This window comes from Leptodactylus fuscus, chromosome 2 (assembly GCF_031893055.1).
Source record: "Leptodactylus fuscus isolate aLepFus1 chromosome 2, aLepFus1.hap2, whole genome shotgun sequence".
NCBI classification, from domain to species: Eukaryota; Metazoa; Chordata; class Amphibia; order Anura; family Leptodactylidae; genus Leptodactylus; species Leptodactylus fuscus.
Genome location: NC_134266.1, coordinates 127,692,129 through 127,708,285, shown reverse-complemented (window position 1 = coordinate 127,708,285; position 16,157 = coordinate 127,692,129). Strand labels below are relative to the sequence as shown.

At 43.8% G+C, this 16,157-nt stretch overlaps 1 protein-coding gene across 1 annotated transcript; it reads right to left on the bottom strand.

Moving 5' to 3' along the window:
• Positions 1-438: 438 nt before the first annotated feature.
• Positions 439-11,775, bottom strand: UTP11 (UTP11 small subunit processome component). The gene is made up of 8 exons (XM_075264577.1): positions 11,660-11,775; positions 11,506-11,567; positions 9,189-9,291; positions 7,232-7,345; positions 3,056-3,149; positions 2,037-2,167; positions 697-807; positions 439-570 (listed from the first exon to the last, which is right to left on the bottom strand). Exons 1-8 carry the CDS (start codon positions 11,720-11,722, stop codon positions 487-489), a joined length of 762 nt encoding a protein of 253 aa, XP_075120678.1. The 5' UTR covers positions 11,723-11,775; the 3' UTR covers positions 439-486.
• Positions 11,776-16,157: the final 4,382 nt, after the last annotated feature.

Sequence of the window (16,157 nt, the reverse complement as noted above, 5' to 3'; positions counted from 1 at the left end):
ACTTAGCAGTGTTGAGCCAGTTCTGCTCAACTACACCGTGTGCCGGTCAGCCCATCAGATGTAGCAGAGCCGAGGGTGCACTAGAACCCTTATGCACACTCGGCTCTGCTACATCAGATCAAAGCTTTGGTAGAATGGCGATCTCTGTGGCATATAAAAAGCTGACCATTTCTTTTCTTGCCCAAATAAAAAGGAGTTATACCTGAGTGAAGAGACCGGATATCCAGGATTTACAGTTTTCACTCCTGATCCAAGTCTTGTCCCCTGCCCAGACTGTTCTTTCTGCTCCAGTGAGTGCACATCTATGTGAAGCCTGCTGAGTAAGTCAGTGCCTATGCTCCATTCCCCTCCACTGCACCCATTTCAACACTGGACATACACTTTAATTTGTCTTAATATTTTATTATAACTTTGTAAAAAGAAAAAAATAATAATAATTATATGTAATATTGAACTTGGCAAGCTTCTTCTTGACCACAGCAATGGCTATCTCTTTCGCTGTTTTTTGAATTTATAAATGGCTGCGGAATTTACTGTTTCCTTCTTCACCTTCACCTTTTCTCTTTTTTCCTGGAAAGACCGAAGAAAGAAAAAAAAACAAACAAAAAAAAAATTACGATGACTTTATTACACTATCACAACAAGGGCTTGTAGAAGGGCTTGCTGAGAATTATAGGAAATAAATGGATTCCTCACCATAAGATCTTTACGTGCCTGTATTTTCTGAGAAATAACAAACATCTTCCTTTCTCTTTCTATTCTTTGATTCAAAATCTCATACTGGTTTCTTCTTTGTTTAGCCAGAGTCTACAAAAAGGAAAGGGAAGGAACCGCATAGTTAATACATGTGAATGCATGGAGGATCATTTATCTGGCCCAAGTTGAAAATATGTAAGGATGCAGCCTACAGTAGTTTGATAACTTAAAGAGTTATCAGTGGTCAATATAGTGGTCTGATCAACGGTTGTTGCAACAACTGGAGCCTCCCCCACCTGATCCTCCATTCGGGTAAGCACTGGTCATATCACCTGCACTTGTCACATGATTCACTTGCAACTCACTCCCATTTAACTAATTTAAGTTACAATACCAAGCAATAACCCTTATACAATGTATGGAGCTCTTCTTGGTATTCAGGAAAGGTTGCAGGATTCACAAAAACACTGTAGACCCCACTGACCAGATACTGACGACTTGTCCTAAGAATACGTCACCATTATGCAAATCCTTCATCACCAACCTGTATGAAAGGTCAGTTTAAGTTTTTAAGTTAATGACTAGAGATGAGCGAGTACAGTTCAGATCAGCCGATCCGAACAGCACGCTCGCATAGAAATGAATGGACGTAGCCGGCACGCGGGGGGTTAAGCGGCCGGCCGGCCGCCGTCAAAGCGGAAGTACCAGGTGCATCCATTCATTTCTATGGTGCGTGCTGTTCGGATCGGCTGATCCAAACTGTACTCGCTCATCTCTATTAATGACCACTTATCCATAGACCCCTACTGATCCAATAAGGACGGTGTATTCTGACAGCCAGAAACCCCACAGATCAGCTATTTTCATAGTGGAGAGAACTGAAAGCAGACCGCTCTGTCCACTGTATAATAGCTGTGGTATGTTAATGCAGATCATTGACCCCTTCGATGATACAAGGTTTTTTGTTTTTGTTTTTTTATTTCTTCATTTCAAATGCCACATTTATCTTTGACATTCTGATTTTTGTTACTGTTAAAAAAATAAGAAAACATGTAGGTTTTTCCTGTCCGCTTGAAAAGTCGGACATCTTTGGGAACGGACACTTAAGGACACCCACGGACAGTAAAAGAATGCACTCGATGTCCATTTAAATCAATGCAAAATGTCACGGACACAGCTAGTGTCCGCTGCTAATGTCCGCACAAGATTTTGAACGGACATTAGCAGCGGACACTACCTGTCGGACACCGCCGGTAGTGTGAGCGCTCCCTATCAAACACACAAGTAATATTGTATTACACAAATATGAAGTCGCATACTTTGTGTACAAAATGTCTTACTTTTAAAATCTTTGACTGAGTAGGTCCCTTTATTGTCTGCTTGTGTAAGGTTTCTAAGCTAGGTCTGTTGTACACTCTGTCAACCAACTCTGGAGCAGTGTTCAGTCGTTTCGCCAAGTCAAAGTTGCGCACTAGATGAATGAAAATAAAAAAAGAATTAAAAAACAGACAATACTTAAAACGACTGTCCAATCAGGAACTCAAAAATATTACATAGGTTAGAACCTACAGGTTACAGCTCACACTTATTTTCCTCAGTGTTTGTAACATAGTTGCACTTTCCCAGGAATATAAACATATTTAGATTTCTAGATCATTAAACGTTAAACATTTTTTCAGCTATAAAAAAATATTTTTTTTCTAATCTATTCAAGTCTTTTGTTTCTATTGGTTGCCAATGAATACAGCAATCTGTAATGCTGCAAAGCAGTTACAACAGTTTAGTTGCAGTGCCTATAGGCAGTCTGAAAGACACCTCCTGTATCATCACTGCCACAAGCTGCTGTTCTCACTCCTATTCTTTGAAGATCTGCCTCGCCAGATTAGCTACAGTGTATTAAAACGGATCTATCACAAGCATTTGGTGACGAAGATGTATGGAGAGTTGAATTATATATTACATACATTTCAAATTCTGCTCCCCTACATTATATCAGTGCAGAAACCTGTCTATATAGTCAGTCTGCTGTAATACATATAGTAAAGTATAGGATGCCAATATTAGATCTGCAGGGACCCCAGATCACTGGCACTGCTCACTCTTCATACAAACTGTAGCAGCAAGTGTAGGTACTGCAGCACTCCCCCATTGAGGTCAATGGGGCAGTGCTACGATACCTACATTCAACACTACAGTTTGCATAGTGAGTAAGCAGTGCAGCTCTGCCACGCGCTACCTCGATACCAGTGTCTGACACTTGGGACCCCCACAGATCTAATGCTGATGGCCTATTCTGAAGATAGGCCATCAATCTTACAAACCAGATAAAGTTTTTGGACTATCGATAAAAAACACTTGCCTTCTTTCTTGGTGTCACAGAAAAAAGTATGTGTATTCTTAGGCTTTCCTTCAACATCCAGCAGGTGGAGCTCAGATTTAAGGCGTTCAATTTTCTGTAAAACATAAAATATCATACCTAGAAGTAATGCAGTAGAAGTCCAGTTATAGCTACGTGACAAGTCTTAGGGTAGGTTTACATGATCTTTATTAAAGGGGTTGGCCACTTTCAGACCAATATTGAGAGACAAATGTTATGGTTTGTATAATAAAAAGATATACAATTTTCCAATATACTTTCTGTATCAATTCCTCAGTTTTCTAGATCTCTGCTTGCTGTCATTCATTCTGTTACTTTTAATGGATAAAACTCTGACCATGGTCATGTGATTTACAGTCCATGGTCATGTGATGAGCACACAGGTGCTGCTCGTTATAGTCACAGCACAGTAATCAGACATTTGCCTGGTAACGAGCTGTGCACCTGTGTGCTAATCACATGACCATGGACCATAAATCACATGACCGTGGTCAGACTTTTATGCCCTAGAAGTAACAGAATAAATGACAGCAAGCCGAAATCTAGAAAACTGAGGAATTGATACAGAAAGTATATTGGAAAATTGTATATCTTTTTATTGTACAAACAGTAACATTTGTCTCTCAATATTGGTCTGAAAGTGTCCAACCCCTTTAATGTCTGTTGGTCTCATCAATTATAGTATGAAAGCAATGGGTATTAAAGGGGTTGTCCCGTCACAAGGATCCTATCTATACTGCTTGTAAATGTGAATGTAAGACTTTTCCTAAATACATTGCTTCAGCAAAACTGCTTTGTTTGGCCACTATCTTACGTTATTCATTTTTTTGTGGCCACAGCCCTGACCTGAGTCAAGTGATGTGTCTGCCTGCTCTCAGGGGGGAGGGAGGAGGGGCTAAGTACACGGGAGCGAGCCTGGAGGGGGGGGGGGGGTAGTTTATCCTTTGGGGGACAGGTGAAGCCAGCAACATCGCTATGCTTCTGCCCTGCATGAAGCCAGCAGCGGCAGAAGCGATGCTGCTATTCCGGGGCGGGGGGGCGGAGGAGCGGAATAACAGCATCGCTTCTGCCGCTGCTGTCTTCATGCAGGGCAGAAGCATAGCGATGTTGCTGGCTTCACCTGTGCCGGCGTCTAACTCCCCCGCATCCGCTGTAATAGGCGGATGCTGGGGACTGTTAGACGCCGACACAGGCACATCGCTATGCTTCTGCCCTGCATGAAGACAGCAGCGGCAGAAGCGATGCTGTTCCGCTCCGGGGTCACATATGCAGAGCCAAGCGGCGATATGCCGCTGGCCCTGCGTGCAAGCTCATACACCAGTCTAGCCTTCACAATGCTAATACAGACCCGCAGGGTGTCGGGTCTGTATTCGCATTGTGAAGGGTAGACTGGTGTATGAGCGCGCACGCAGGGCCGGCGGCATCTCGCCGTTTGGCTTTGCATATGTGACCCCGTCCACCAATGACGAGACAAAGCCGGAAGACAGAAGATTTTAGAGGAACGAAGACGGGTAAGTATGCGACGTGGGACAACCCCTTTAAGGGTAATAAAGCAACTGATGCACATAGAGCCCCCTTCAAAACACATAAGAGAAGCTTTCTTTCGTCATGTTTTTTACTTTTCTGATGAAACAAAAAGTTCTGCATGCAATGGGAATAGACATAGACCAAGAGGACACTGTCTGCATCCGTCACTAAATAGTCATTAACGTTCACTGGTCTTATCCTATAGTAGATGAAAGCTACTGATGTTCATATCGGTAGTTATGAGATTTTGTTTCTGTAATGAGCCCCATCAACTTTTTAATGTAATTTCAATGCAGCTTTATGAGATATTGTATTTTGTAGGTACATATGACTTTTTGAAGTTATTACTTTTTGTTTCTGAGAGGAGTTTAAGTTTATAGCATTACTAATTTTATTTTAGGAGTTGTTACAAATGTGCCAATTGCATTTAGGCATTTATTTATTTTGCTCATTAAAGCATGCCTCTAGTTATAAACAACGTTTCATAAAAGAATAAATCAGGTTGATAAAAGAAACTTTGTAATACATCTCATTACAGATATTGGATTTTTGGATTTACTGTAAAATCCCTTTCTTTTTGTATTCATCGAGGGACGCAGCACTAATGGTATAGGCCCCGCCTCTAGGATTATCAAAAAAGTGTTGGCTCTGACCCTGGTCTATACGCTCTCCTCTGACACCCAAGCTAGCCAGTTTGTACTGCCACAGTAGGTGAGAGAAAAAGTAAATGAGAAACCAGAGAAAATGGAACCAACGACCACCATGTTCTGAACCCAGAAAAGTATAAGGAACAGCATGGGACAGGAAAAAGAAAGGGAGGGGTCTACGTCCCCCAATGAATACAATGAGAAAAAAAATTTACGGTTAGCACAAAAATCTGATTTTCTCATTTATATTATTGCGGGGTCACTGCACCATGGGACATCCAAAAGCTAACCCAGAAGGTGGGTAGACTATGAAGAGGGAGAGGGGGGATAGAAAAAACACTCAAAGGATTGCTGCTATTACATTCTGCTATTCAAAACTCTTAATACTGCCAAGTTGTATATAAGAGGCTAGGAGTATCAGAATGAGGTAAAATATCAATTAACTAGCCAAAAGGAGAATCCTACTCCAACTATTCCATACAGCGGAGAATGAATAAGGAAACAAATATAATATAAATAAGCAGTCAGATTAAAGATAAGGAACAGGAGAACAGCTTAAGAAGGATAAGGAAAAAGATATAAGATAAACTACAAAATTTCTTATAGTCAAATGCACTATTCATGTATTTATGAAAAGTTGTTTATAACTGGATGTATGCTTTAACAAAGGAAACAAAATGTCTTTTTTCTGTAAAACCACTTAGGTGCTGTAGTCAGCATAGGAGTTTTTTGGCATGTATGAGGTCTGATTGATTATGACAAAACAGAACAAAAGGGAGGAATACTCAAAATAATTGGGGATAAAATTGATATCTTTAATTAGAAAACATTAAAAGATCATAGTAGAAGGATTGTTACCAACAGACAAAGAAATGGGGTCCCAGACCCACAGAGCATCCGAACATAGCAGGGCAATTGTTAACATGAATTTAATATAGTCACCCCCAGAAGAAGGCACACTCGCCGAAACATGCATTGGAGACGGGACCTGTCCCACCCGGCATCCTAGATACATTCCATCATGAGTATATGTTCTCCTGTCTGCTAATTGTGGTATTTAGTCTTTCTTCACATCGTACTATGACTTGTGGTTTCTAGGTGTGCTTCATTACTCTTTGCTCTATTTACCTATACTAGAGGAACCCTCCTTATTGTCATCATTATTTATTTACCACTACCATTACAGGTACTTGTGTGCACAGGCACTCATGACAAGGTGTATTTGACCATCTATGTTATATCACAGTATACAATTTTGTGACTTGTATATATTGTTATACAGATTTTGGAGTCCATTATATTTTCTACTTATATACTCACCTTGATATCATTTTATGTGAACATTATCGTATACTTTATTGTACAGGTGACTATATCCAATTCACGTTAACAATTACCCTGCTATGTTCGGACGCTCTGTGGGTCCGGGACCACATTTGTCTGTTGGTAACAATCCTTCTACTATGACCTTTTAATGTTTTCTAATTAAAGATACATATTTTATCCCCAATTATTTTGAGTATTCCTCCCTTTTGTTCTGTTTTGTCTATCTAGTTTGGCATAGGAATACATAAGACGCTGGACTCATACAGAGGGAATTGACTATATGTTTTGTACTTAGCCCCTATTTCCTTGATGTCATGCGTATGGTATGTATACTGATTGATTATGAGCAACAGTCCACATTAGCCCTTCCCCTGGGGTTATCTAAAGTCACGAAACTGGAGCATAAGGAATCATTCTCCTCACCCTGCAGTTAAACGTTCTCCTACCTACCAGTTGAAGTGAAAGCTGCTAGTTTATGTAGCTCCACTTCAACCAGTAAGGTCGTTAATGGAGATGCCGCCATGTAATTTGATGCTTTAAAACAAGACCAGGATTGTGACTCTAGCCCCCTCTGCGCAGACCATTTTTTGAAAGATCTCATTAGTACAGAATATATATTTTAGTAGATGCTAAGCATCAGTTACAAGATGGAGCTTACCTTAGCCTCTGCTACCCTCTTCATCTCCACATACTTTAGGTCTTGTGTCCTCATTATTTTAAGCTGCTCATCTGTGATTTCATCTGGATTCTGCTTTATCACATGGACTCCATCCTTTAAAACAACCGAAGAGAATTAGCACACTATGTATTTCTCTATAAGAATATCATGCAATAGTAATAATGTTACAGACTAAAAAGAGCATGAACAATTGTTCTCAATAAATTATAAAGATAGTTCTATACATTTATAAGGGAGCCATTCATAATCTCTAATCCATTAAGACACCTGACAGTGATAACTAGGTAAGAGTTGAAGCACTCAGTCGATGTCATGATGATTGAATCAATGAGGAGTGCAAGTTTTAATCCCCCTTGTACTGTAATCTTAAATCCCGTACACAAGTCATCAGTATCTTTGCTACATCATGGACAAGTGTCAAATGGGCAGTCTTGTCTTGTACAGTGTCCCAGGACCACAGAACTGCATGTTCCACAAATAATTTCCTTCTGCATTAAGTGGAAGTTCAAAATAGATAGAGTTGTCACATAGAGCAGAAAGGAGAGGTTGAAGTGTGTTCATTGCAGGTGGTATCTTCTGAGAAGGGGGCTTTTTTTAAAAAAAAAAAATACAGATTATCTACCTTGAAGTCATAGTATCAGATCAGTGGGCGTCCAAAAAACGGACCTGTCACTAATTAACAGTTTCAGGCAGCCTCCACTGATGAATCCAAAGGAATAAGGCTCCAAACACAATATAGCAATGGTACTAGAGTCCTGCAGATCTGCTCCAAGTTTATCAGAGCTGTAGTATTCCAGCTAGGCCACTATAAAATGAACAGAGTCTCCAGACTAAGCCAGCCCCCACAGCACAGATAAATCACCTGTTAAGAAGGGAGATGAGAGGTAAAGGGACCCAAGGTAGCAGGGACTGGTTGGCTGTTGATTCTGTTCACGTGACCAGGGGTCAGAACCAGCCAGGAATTTTTAGGTTGACAGATCCAGCATTAAAGGGATTCTACCATTAAACTTTCCTTCTTCTGCAGCAGCTCCGCCTCTTCTGGCTTCTCTTGCTCTTGTAATTCTAAACAAGAGCATAGAGAGGCCACCCCAAAATGGCCGCCGGTCGGCTCCTGTATTGAACTGCAAGAGCAGCTACCCAAAAATGGCCGGCGGCTGGCTCCTGTATTGAACTGCAAGAGCGGCTACCCAAAAATGGCGGAGTTGCTGCAGAACAAGGAGGCGGCACAGGAAAGAGCTCTCGGGCAGCAATGAGGATGCGCTCATCGGCCTTTCAGCGCTGGGGCCCACCCTCATTGCTGCGGAGAGCTCATTTGCATACCGGTTAAAACTGGTATTTCTACGGAACGGCGCGGCGGAGACCACGTCTAAAGGTAGGAGACGAATAGGCTTTCTTAAGGCTATTCCGACGTGGTAATTAGAAAAAAATATACTTTAATGGTAGAATCCATTTAAATAAAAAAAAAATAAAAAAAAAACAAAAGCAGCAGGTATAATAAAACTCCCTGAACACCCCCTTTAAAGACTAAGCCCTCTAGTACATACTGTAGTATGCGTAATGGAGGGTGAATTCACTCATCAAGAACACCTCCGCTTTCAATATCTTCCAAATGGGTTCCCCAGCTAGTCATGTGATTGCTAGACTGACATGCCAGTTCACACACACCAGCTAGAAGTCCCAAGTTTCTAAGAATGTCTGTGAGTGCATTACATGGACAGGAAAATTGACTAGCAGCTGGTGTGTGAATCTGCAGGTCAGTCTGCTAATCATCAGATCAACAGAGGGACACAATCAAAAGCTAAAAAAAAAAAAAAAAAAAAAAAAGAGTGAAAGGTTTGGGGCATTTTCTTTAAATACACAGATGGCTGCCTTCAGGTTCAACTGACTGTTCTAAATGTAGAGATAAACCAATAACATACAATACAATGACCATTACCCGGAGTTTAGTTGAAGTCATTTTAAAGTAGAATTCATCTGGATTCTTTTCAAGGGCTTTCTTCCGCAAGGCATTGAGTGTTCTCTTTTTCTTATGAAAGTCACTGGAATTTAAAGAAAAAAAAGTAAATAAAATCAGTGTCATATAGATCAAGGAAAGAAAAAAATAAATAAATCAAAAGATGAAAGTGAACATGACAACATTCACGAATAAGGCTGAGGACCCACATTGAGAGAACACTTTTTTGATTGCAGATTTTGCTGTGTTTTTTTCCATAGATTGAGCGGAAGGCATAAGAATAAGTACTTCCTATATATTTCCTATTCCTTTTGTAGCTTGCAACATGGGGCCTCAGGGTAAGGTGTGTTCAAATCGTGCTTTCTGCATCCATTTAGCAGGTCCTTTTGAATGAAACCACTGAAAATAGATGCCAGCAGAAGAGCATGCATTTCAAAGCATACAAGCATAAATTAATAGTTCAAAGCAATCTACACCAGTGGTTCTCAAGGAGCATTACATGTACCCCTGGGTACTGCCCAGGGGGAGCGCACCATGGCAAGAGTCCTCATCCACCCCTAATGGTAGTTTCTTGGGTTTTCCACTCAAACTACTATTACCTTCCAGGGTCTCTTTAGACCCTCAGAGTATGATTAGCAGAGCTCTAGGTAAGGAGAAAACCAAAAGTATTACTCACCTTCCCTAGGGTCCCAGTACTAGTCTATGCATGAGGGGGGGGGGGGGGGTTGGCGCACGCTCTTCACCACTCATCGTCATCACTGGGTGGTAAGGAGCTCCCCTTCTAACAGTACAGCTCTATTGACAGTTCTGTCAGGAGGGACGTTCATCACAGCCACGCTAGACTGTCAGGAACTCCCTTCTGACAGTGAAGAAATATCAGTAACTGCACCAATATCTATTGCCCCGGGCACATAGTGGAAAGCTGATAGTGCACCGAATTGTTTTTTTTTTTGTTTTTTTTTGCTATGGTGTTGGTAGATGTTAGCTGAACACCTGTATGCAATGCAGTATATGAAGCTAATTGTAGCATGTGTCAAAGGGGATGGGCACTTTGAACAGCTTTTCACATGCTAATCAGGCCTGATGTCACAGGTAGCCATGATGTCACAGGTAGTGACATTGTAGGCCCTTCGCCGTTTGGCCTCAGTGGTCATGTGACCACCAAGTCCAATCAGTGGAACTCTGGAAGCCGTGAAGAAGGGAGTAATCCTGAAACACGTAGCCGATATTTGATATGTTGACTCCATAAGGTCACTATGTGACTGTTTTATTGTTTTGTAAAATAAAGTAAGAATTTTATCACGTCTGCCTAAAGATCCTAAGGTTTCCGTGCTCATGGGATTTGAATTAGCAATGCTGCATGACATATGGTGAGCTGGACTGTTGCATTGTAATTATCGTGAACTCTGGAAGAGACCCGGGAGAAGCCAACGGAGCAGAAGAACCGGGAAGCGTGGGAGGACACCGGAGCATCAGGGAAAGGAGAGTATGCATTTATTTTTTTATTTTTTTTTATTTCAATACTCCCAGCTGATTTAAAAGGGTTGTCCATTTCTGCCTGAACAACCTCTTTAAAAGGATCCTATCACTCAGACATTATTTTTTCTAGGTACCACGTCGGAATAGCCTTAAGAAAGGCTATTCGTCTCCTACCTTTCGTCGTCATCTTCTCCACACCGCCGTTCACCTACAATCCCGGATCTTGTCAGTATTCTAATGAGCTCTCTCGCAGCACTGGAGGAGTCCCCAGCGGTTGCTTGTAACTTCTAAGGCTTGGGCCTTGGGCAGAGCAGACTGCACATGCCCACAGGTCACGAGAGAATCACTGCTTGCACAGTACTGGAAGCGGACATTTTCTCATGGCCTGTGAGCATGCACAGTCTGCTCTGCACAAGGCCCGAGGTCTAGAAGTAAGAAGACGCTGCCGGAAGAAGAGGCTAAAGATGACGCTGCTGAAGAAGAGGAAGCAGCGCTGGAGAGAGTTCTCTCGCAGCATTGGGGACGCCACCAGTGCTGCGAGAGAGCTCATTAGCATACCGAAAAGAACTGGGATTGTAGGCGAATGGCGGCGCGGAGAAGACAAAGAAAGGTAGGCGACGAATAGCCTTTCTTAAGGCTATTCTAACGTGGTACTTAGAAAAAATCATGTCTGAGTGATAGGATCCCTTTAAGAGATCCACTAAATAGAAGCATAAGACAATATCTGTGGAAAAGGTATAACAAACATATAGAAATGGAAAGGTGCATGTAAACAATGACAGATATACTACAGTCAGACATTACCACAGCTTCTACTCACTCAGCGCGGAGCTTGTAGTCTTTCTTCTTCTCCAGAAGCCCTAGGTTTTTACGGAAGCCCGGCTAGACACAAAACATACAAAGTCATTAAATTAAATCTATTCATAAGCCAAAGAGCTCAGCACATCTCGGGCTCTCTCTAGGCGCCCCCTCACCTGTGACCTCTCCTTATGGTCCTTTTGCCGGGACTTCAATGCTTTCCTAAAAGCTGCAGACATTTTAGCGACACGACTCGTACACCAGCCTACAGAGAAGCTGCTCGGCACGCGACTGTTTGGACTTCCGGCGCTTAGTGTGACGCTCCAGCAGTACGCGTGGTCGTACGTTGTGTTCCACGGCTTCACTGTAGTTATTGTCCTCTGCCGACAGGTGTCGCTGGCGACTGTAAACCAATCTCTATAGATAAAATCACCATAACAATGGCAGCCTGGCGATGCTCATAACACTGAGTATGGAGGAGTGCTATAACTGGCTCTGCGCTCTCTAGACAGGGAACTGTGCCTAGTACGATGAATAGCAGCGTGGCTATGGACTCTATGGAACATCCTTTGTGCACTACCTATGGGATTTTTCCACTAGTTATCTGCTAATATTATATTCTTCATTCACAATCCTTGATCCTCCACAGGGCTATGCTCCGCCCACTTCAATGTTGACTCCGCCCATCCTCACCCATTTTTCTTTGTACCCCACACAGTATTATGCTCCTACACTCACCCTAACATTATATGACCCCACATTATAATGTCCCCCTTCAATTGCCCTATAGTATGAAGTCCCTCTCCTCGTGCCCCAGTTTAAAGGGATTTGATCTTTAGATTTAGGCAAATTTGCCTAAGGACATGTTGGAATAGCCATTAGGCCTGGTTCACATCTGCATGCAGCATTCCATTTGGGGAGTACGTTTGGGGATCCTCCCCAAATGGAATACCAAACGCATTACATACCTCCCAACTTTTGAAGAACTGAAAGAAGGATAAAATGTGTAGCGCGCCGCAACAAATTTAGCTCCACCCACTTTTATGTTGACTCCGCCCATTCTCATTAATTTTTCATGTGCCCGCACACAGTATAATCCTCCTACAGTCACCCGTAAATTATATGTCCCCTCTCTAGCTTTCTCCCAGTTTCATGTCCCCCCTCCATCTCTGCCCCTAGTTTCATGTCCCCTCCATCTCTGTCCCTAGATTTATGTCCCCCCATCTCTGCCCCCAGATTCATGTCCCTCCATCCCTGCCCCCAGATTCATGTCCCTCCATCTCTGCCCCCAGTTTCATGTCCCCCCTCCATCTCTGCCCCCAGATTCATGTCCCCTCCATCTCTGCCCCCAGATTCATGTCCCTCCATCTCTGCCCCCAGATTCATGTCCTCTCCATCTCTGCCCCCAGATTCATGTCTCTCCATCCCTGCCCCCAGATTCATATCCCCCCCCATCTCTGCCCCCAGATTCATATCCCCCCCATCTCTGCCCCCAGATTCATGTCCCCTTATCTCTGCCCCCAGATTCATGTCCCTCCATCTCTTCCACCAGATTCATGTCCCCTCCATCTCTGCCTCCAGATTCATGTTCCTGCCATCTCTGCCCCCAGATTCATGTCCCCCCATCTCTTCCCCCAGATTCATGTCCCTCCATCTCTTCCACCAGATTCATGTCCCTCCATCTCTGCCCCCAGATTCATGTTCCCGCCATCTCTGCCCCCAGATTCATGTTCCCCCATCTCTGCCCCCAGATTCATGTCCTCTCCATCTCTGCCCCCAGATTCATGTTCCCCCCATCTCTGCCCCCAGATTCATGTTCCCCCATCTCTGCCCCCAGATTCATGTCCCCTCCATCTCTGCCCCCAGATTCATGTCCCTCCATCTCTGCCCCCAGATTCATATTCACTGATTTCAAACAAATGTGTGTATATTAGAAAGTTCACAGAGGGACAAATGACACTTTCTGCCCAAAAAAAATAAACACATAAAATTTCACTTTTATTTATATCCTTTAAAACCAATCCAAAAAGTAAAAAAAAATAAAAAATGATTGTGTTCCACCTGTTCAGTCCATACAAAAGTGAAGAAATAACTAGGGAGGGGCAATTGTATATACACCTATATATGCCCTATAGGATGTCCCCTCTCTAGCTTTCTCCCAGTTTCATGTCCCCCCTCCATCTCTGCCCCTAGTTTCATGTCCCCTCCATCTCTGTCCCTAGATTTATGTCCCCCCATCTCTGCCCCCAGATTCATGTCCCTCCATCCCTGCCCCCAGATTCATGTCCCTCCATCTCTGCCCCCAGTTTCATGTCCCCCCTCCATCTCTGCCCCCAGATTCATGTCCCCTCCATCTCTGCCCCCAGATTCATGTCCCTCCATCTCTGCCCCCAGATTCATGTCCTCTCCATCTCTGCCCCCAGATTCATGTCCCTCCATCCCTGCCCCCAGATTCATATCCCCCCCCATCTCTGCCCCCAGATTCATATCCCCCCCATCTCTGCCCCCAGATTCATGTCCCCCCATCTCTGCCCCCAGATTCATGTCCCCCCCATCTCTGCCCCCAGATTCATGTCCCTCCATCTCTTCCACCAGATTCATGTCCCCTCCATCTCTGCCTCCAGATTCATGTTCCTGCCATCTCTGCCCCCAGATTCATGTCCCCCCATCTCTTCCCCCAGATTCATGTCCCTCCATCTCTTCCACCAGATTCATGTCCCCCCCATCTCTGCCCCCAGATTCATGTTCCCGCCATCTCTGCCCCCAGATTCATGTTCCCCCATCTCTGCCCCCAGATTCATGTCCTCTCCATCTCTGCCCCCAGATTCATGTTCCCCCCATCTCTGCCCCCAGATTCATGTTCCCCCATCTCTGCCCCCAGATTCATGTCCCCTCCATCTCTGCCCCCAGATTCATGTCCCTCCATCTCTGCCCCCAGATTCATATTCACTGATTTCAAACAAATGTGTGTATATTAGAAAGTTCACAGAGGGACAAATGACACTTTCTGCCCAAAAAAAATAAACACATAAAATTTCACTTTTATTTATATCCTTTAAAACCAATCCAAAAAGTAAAAAAAAATAAAAAATGATTGTGTTCCACCTGTTCAGTCCATACAAAAGTGAAGAAATAACTAGGGAGGGGCAATTGTATATACACCTATATATGCCCTATAGGATATTGAAACCCTCACTCCCTAATAAACCACAGTGGCTTTTTTCCAAACAGCACCTTGTGAACAGGACCCAAAGCGTGAACTGCCAGCAAATCACTCCCCCCCTCTGAGGTTACTGGCCTACTGCCACGCCAACAGAGAGGAGAGAGGCACTGACAGTCAGGTCACCGTACAAATGCTGAACTGGATGATAAGTCCACTGACTAACTGGGAATTTATGACCCTACGCAGCGTTTCTTCTATTAAAAAGAGTCATCAGGGGTCTTTTTCTCACTTCACAAAATAAACAGCTTAACACTGTAACACATGATAGCGGTGTGGTGTGCTGACCACTGGCAGGACCGCCGCTCAAAGATTCAGCGGTGAGTTGCCCTGCTCCACACAGATCTTTTAAACCTCCTACTCCGCCCTCCAGGCTGTTGTGATCCAATCTCCATCATGCTGAAAACACACCTCTTCCATGTCACTCCCCTAGCCCACGTGGGGCACATCTCCCTCATGCATTACAATGTACCACCTACTAGGCTGAACTACAGTCCAAGCGCAGAGGATTATACCGTTCTGTTTCTTCACACATGCGCATTACATTCTACATCGTGCCAAACCTTTTCTGTTTCACAGTCAGCACGCTACCAATATACTGTACCTGCGTCTATGCATGTGAACGGCCCCCATATTCTAAAGCGCTACCAAACCTGGATCAATAGATCTATTGATCCAGGTTTGGTAGCGCTTTTTTATTTCTTCACTTAAGTATGGACTGAACAGGTGGAACACAATCATTTTTTTTTTACTTTTTGGATTGGTTTTAAAGGATATCAATAAAAGTGAAATTTTATGTGTTTATTTTTTGGGGGCAGATACTGTCATTTGTCCCTCTGTGAGCCCCCAGATTCATGTCCCTCCATCTCTGCCCCCAGATTCATGTCCCTCCATCTCTGCCCCCAGATTCATGTCCCCTCCATCTCTGCCCCCAGATTCATGTCCTCCCATCTCTGCCACTAGATTCATGTCCCTCCATCTCTGCCCCCAGATTCATGTCCCCTCCATCTCTGCCCCCAGATTCATGTCCTCCCATCTCTGCCACCAGATTCATGTCCTCTCCATCTCTGCCCCCAGATTCATGTCCCCCCATCTCTGCCCCAGATTCATGTCCCTCCATCTCTGCCACCAGATTCATGTCCCCCCATCTCTTCCCCCAGATTCATGTCCCCCCATCTCTGCCCCCAGATTCATGTCCCCACATCTCTGCCCCAGATTCATGTCCCCCCATCTCTGCCCCCAGATTCATGTCCTCTCCATCTCTGCCCCCAGATTCATGTCCTCTCCATCTCTGCCCCCAGATTCATGTCCTCTCCATCTCTGCCCCCAGATTCATGTCCTCTCCCTCTCTGTCCCCAGATTCATGTCCTCTCCATCTCTGCCCCCAGATTCATGTCCCACCATCTCTGCCCCCAGATTCATATCCTCTTCAGCTCTGCCCCCCCCCCCGTGTC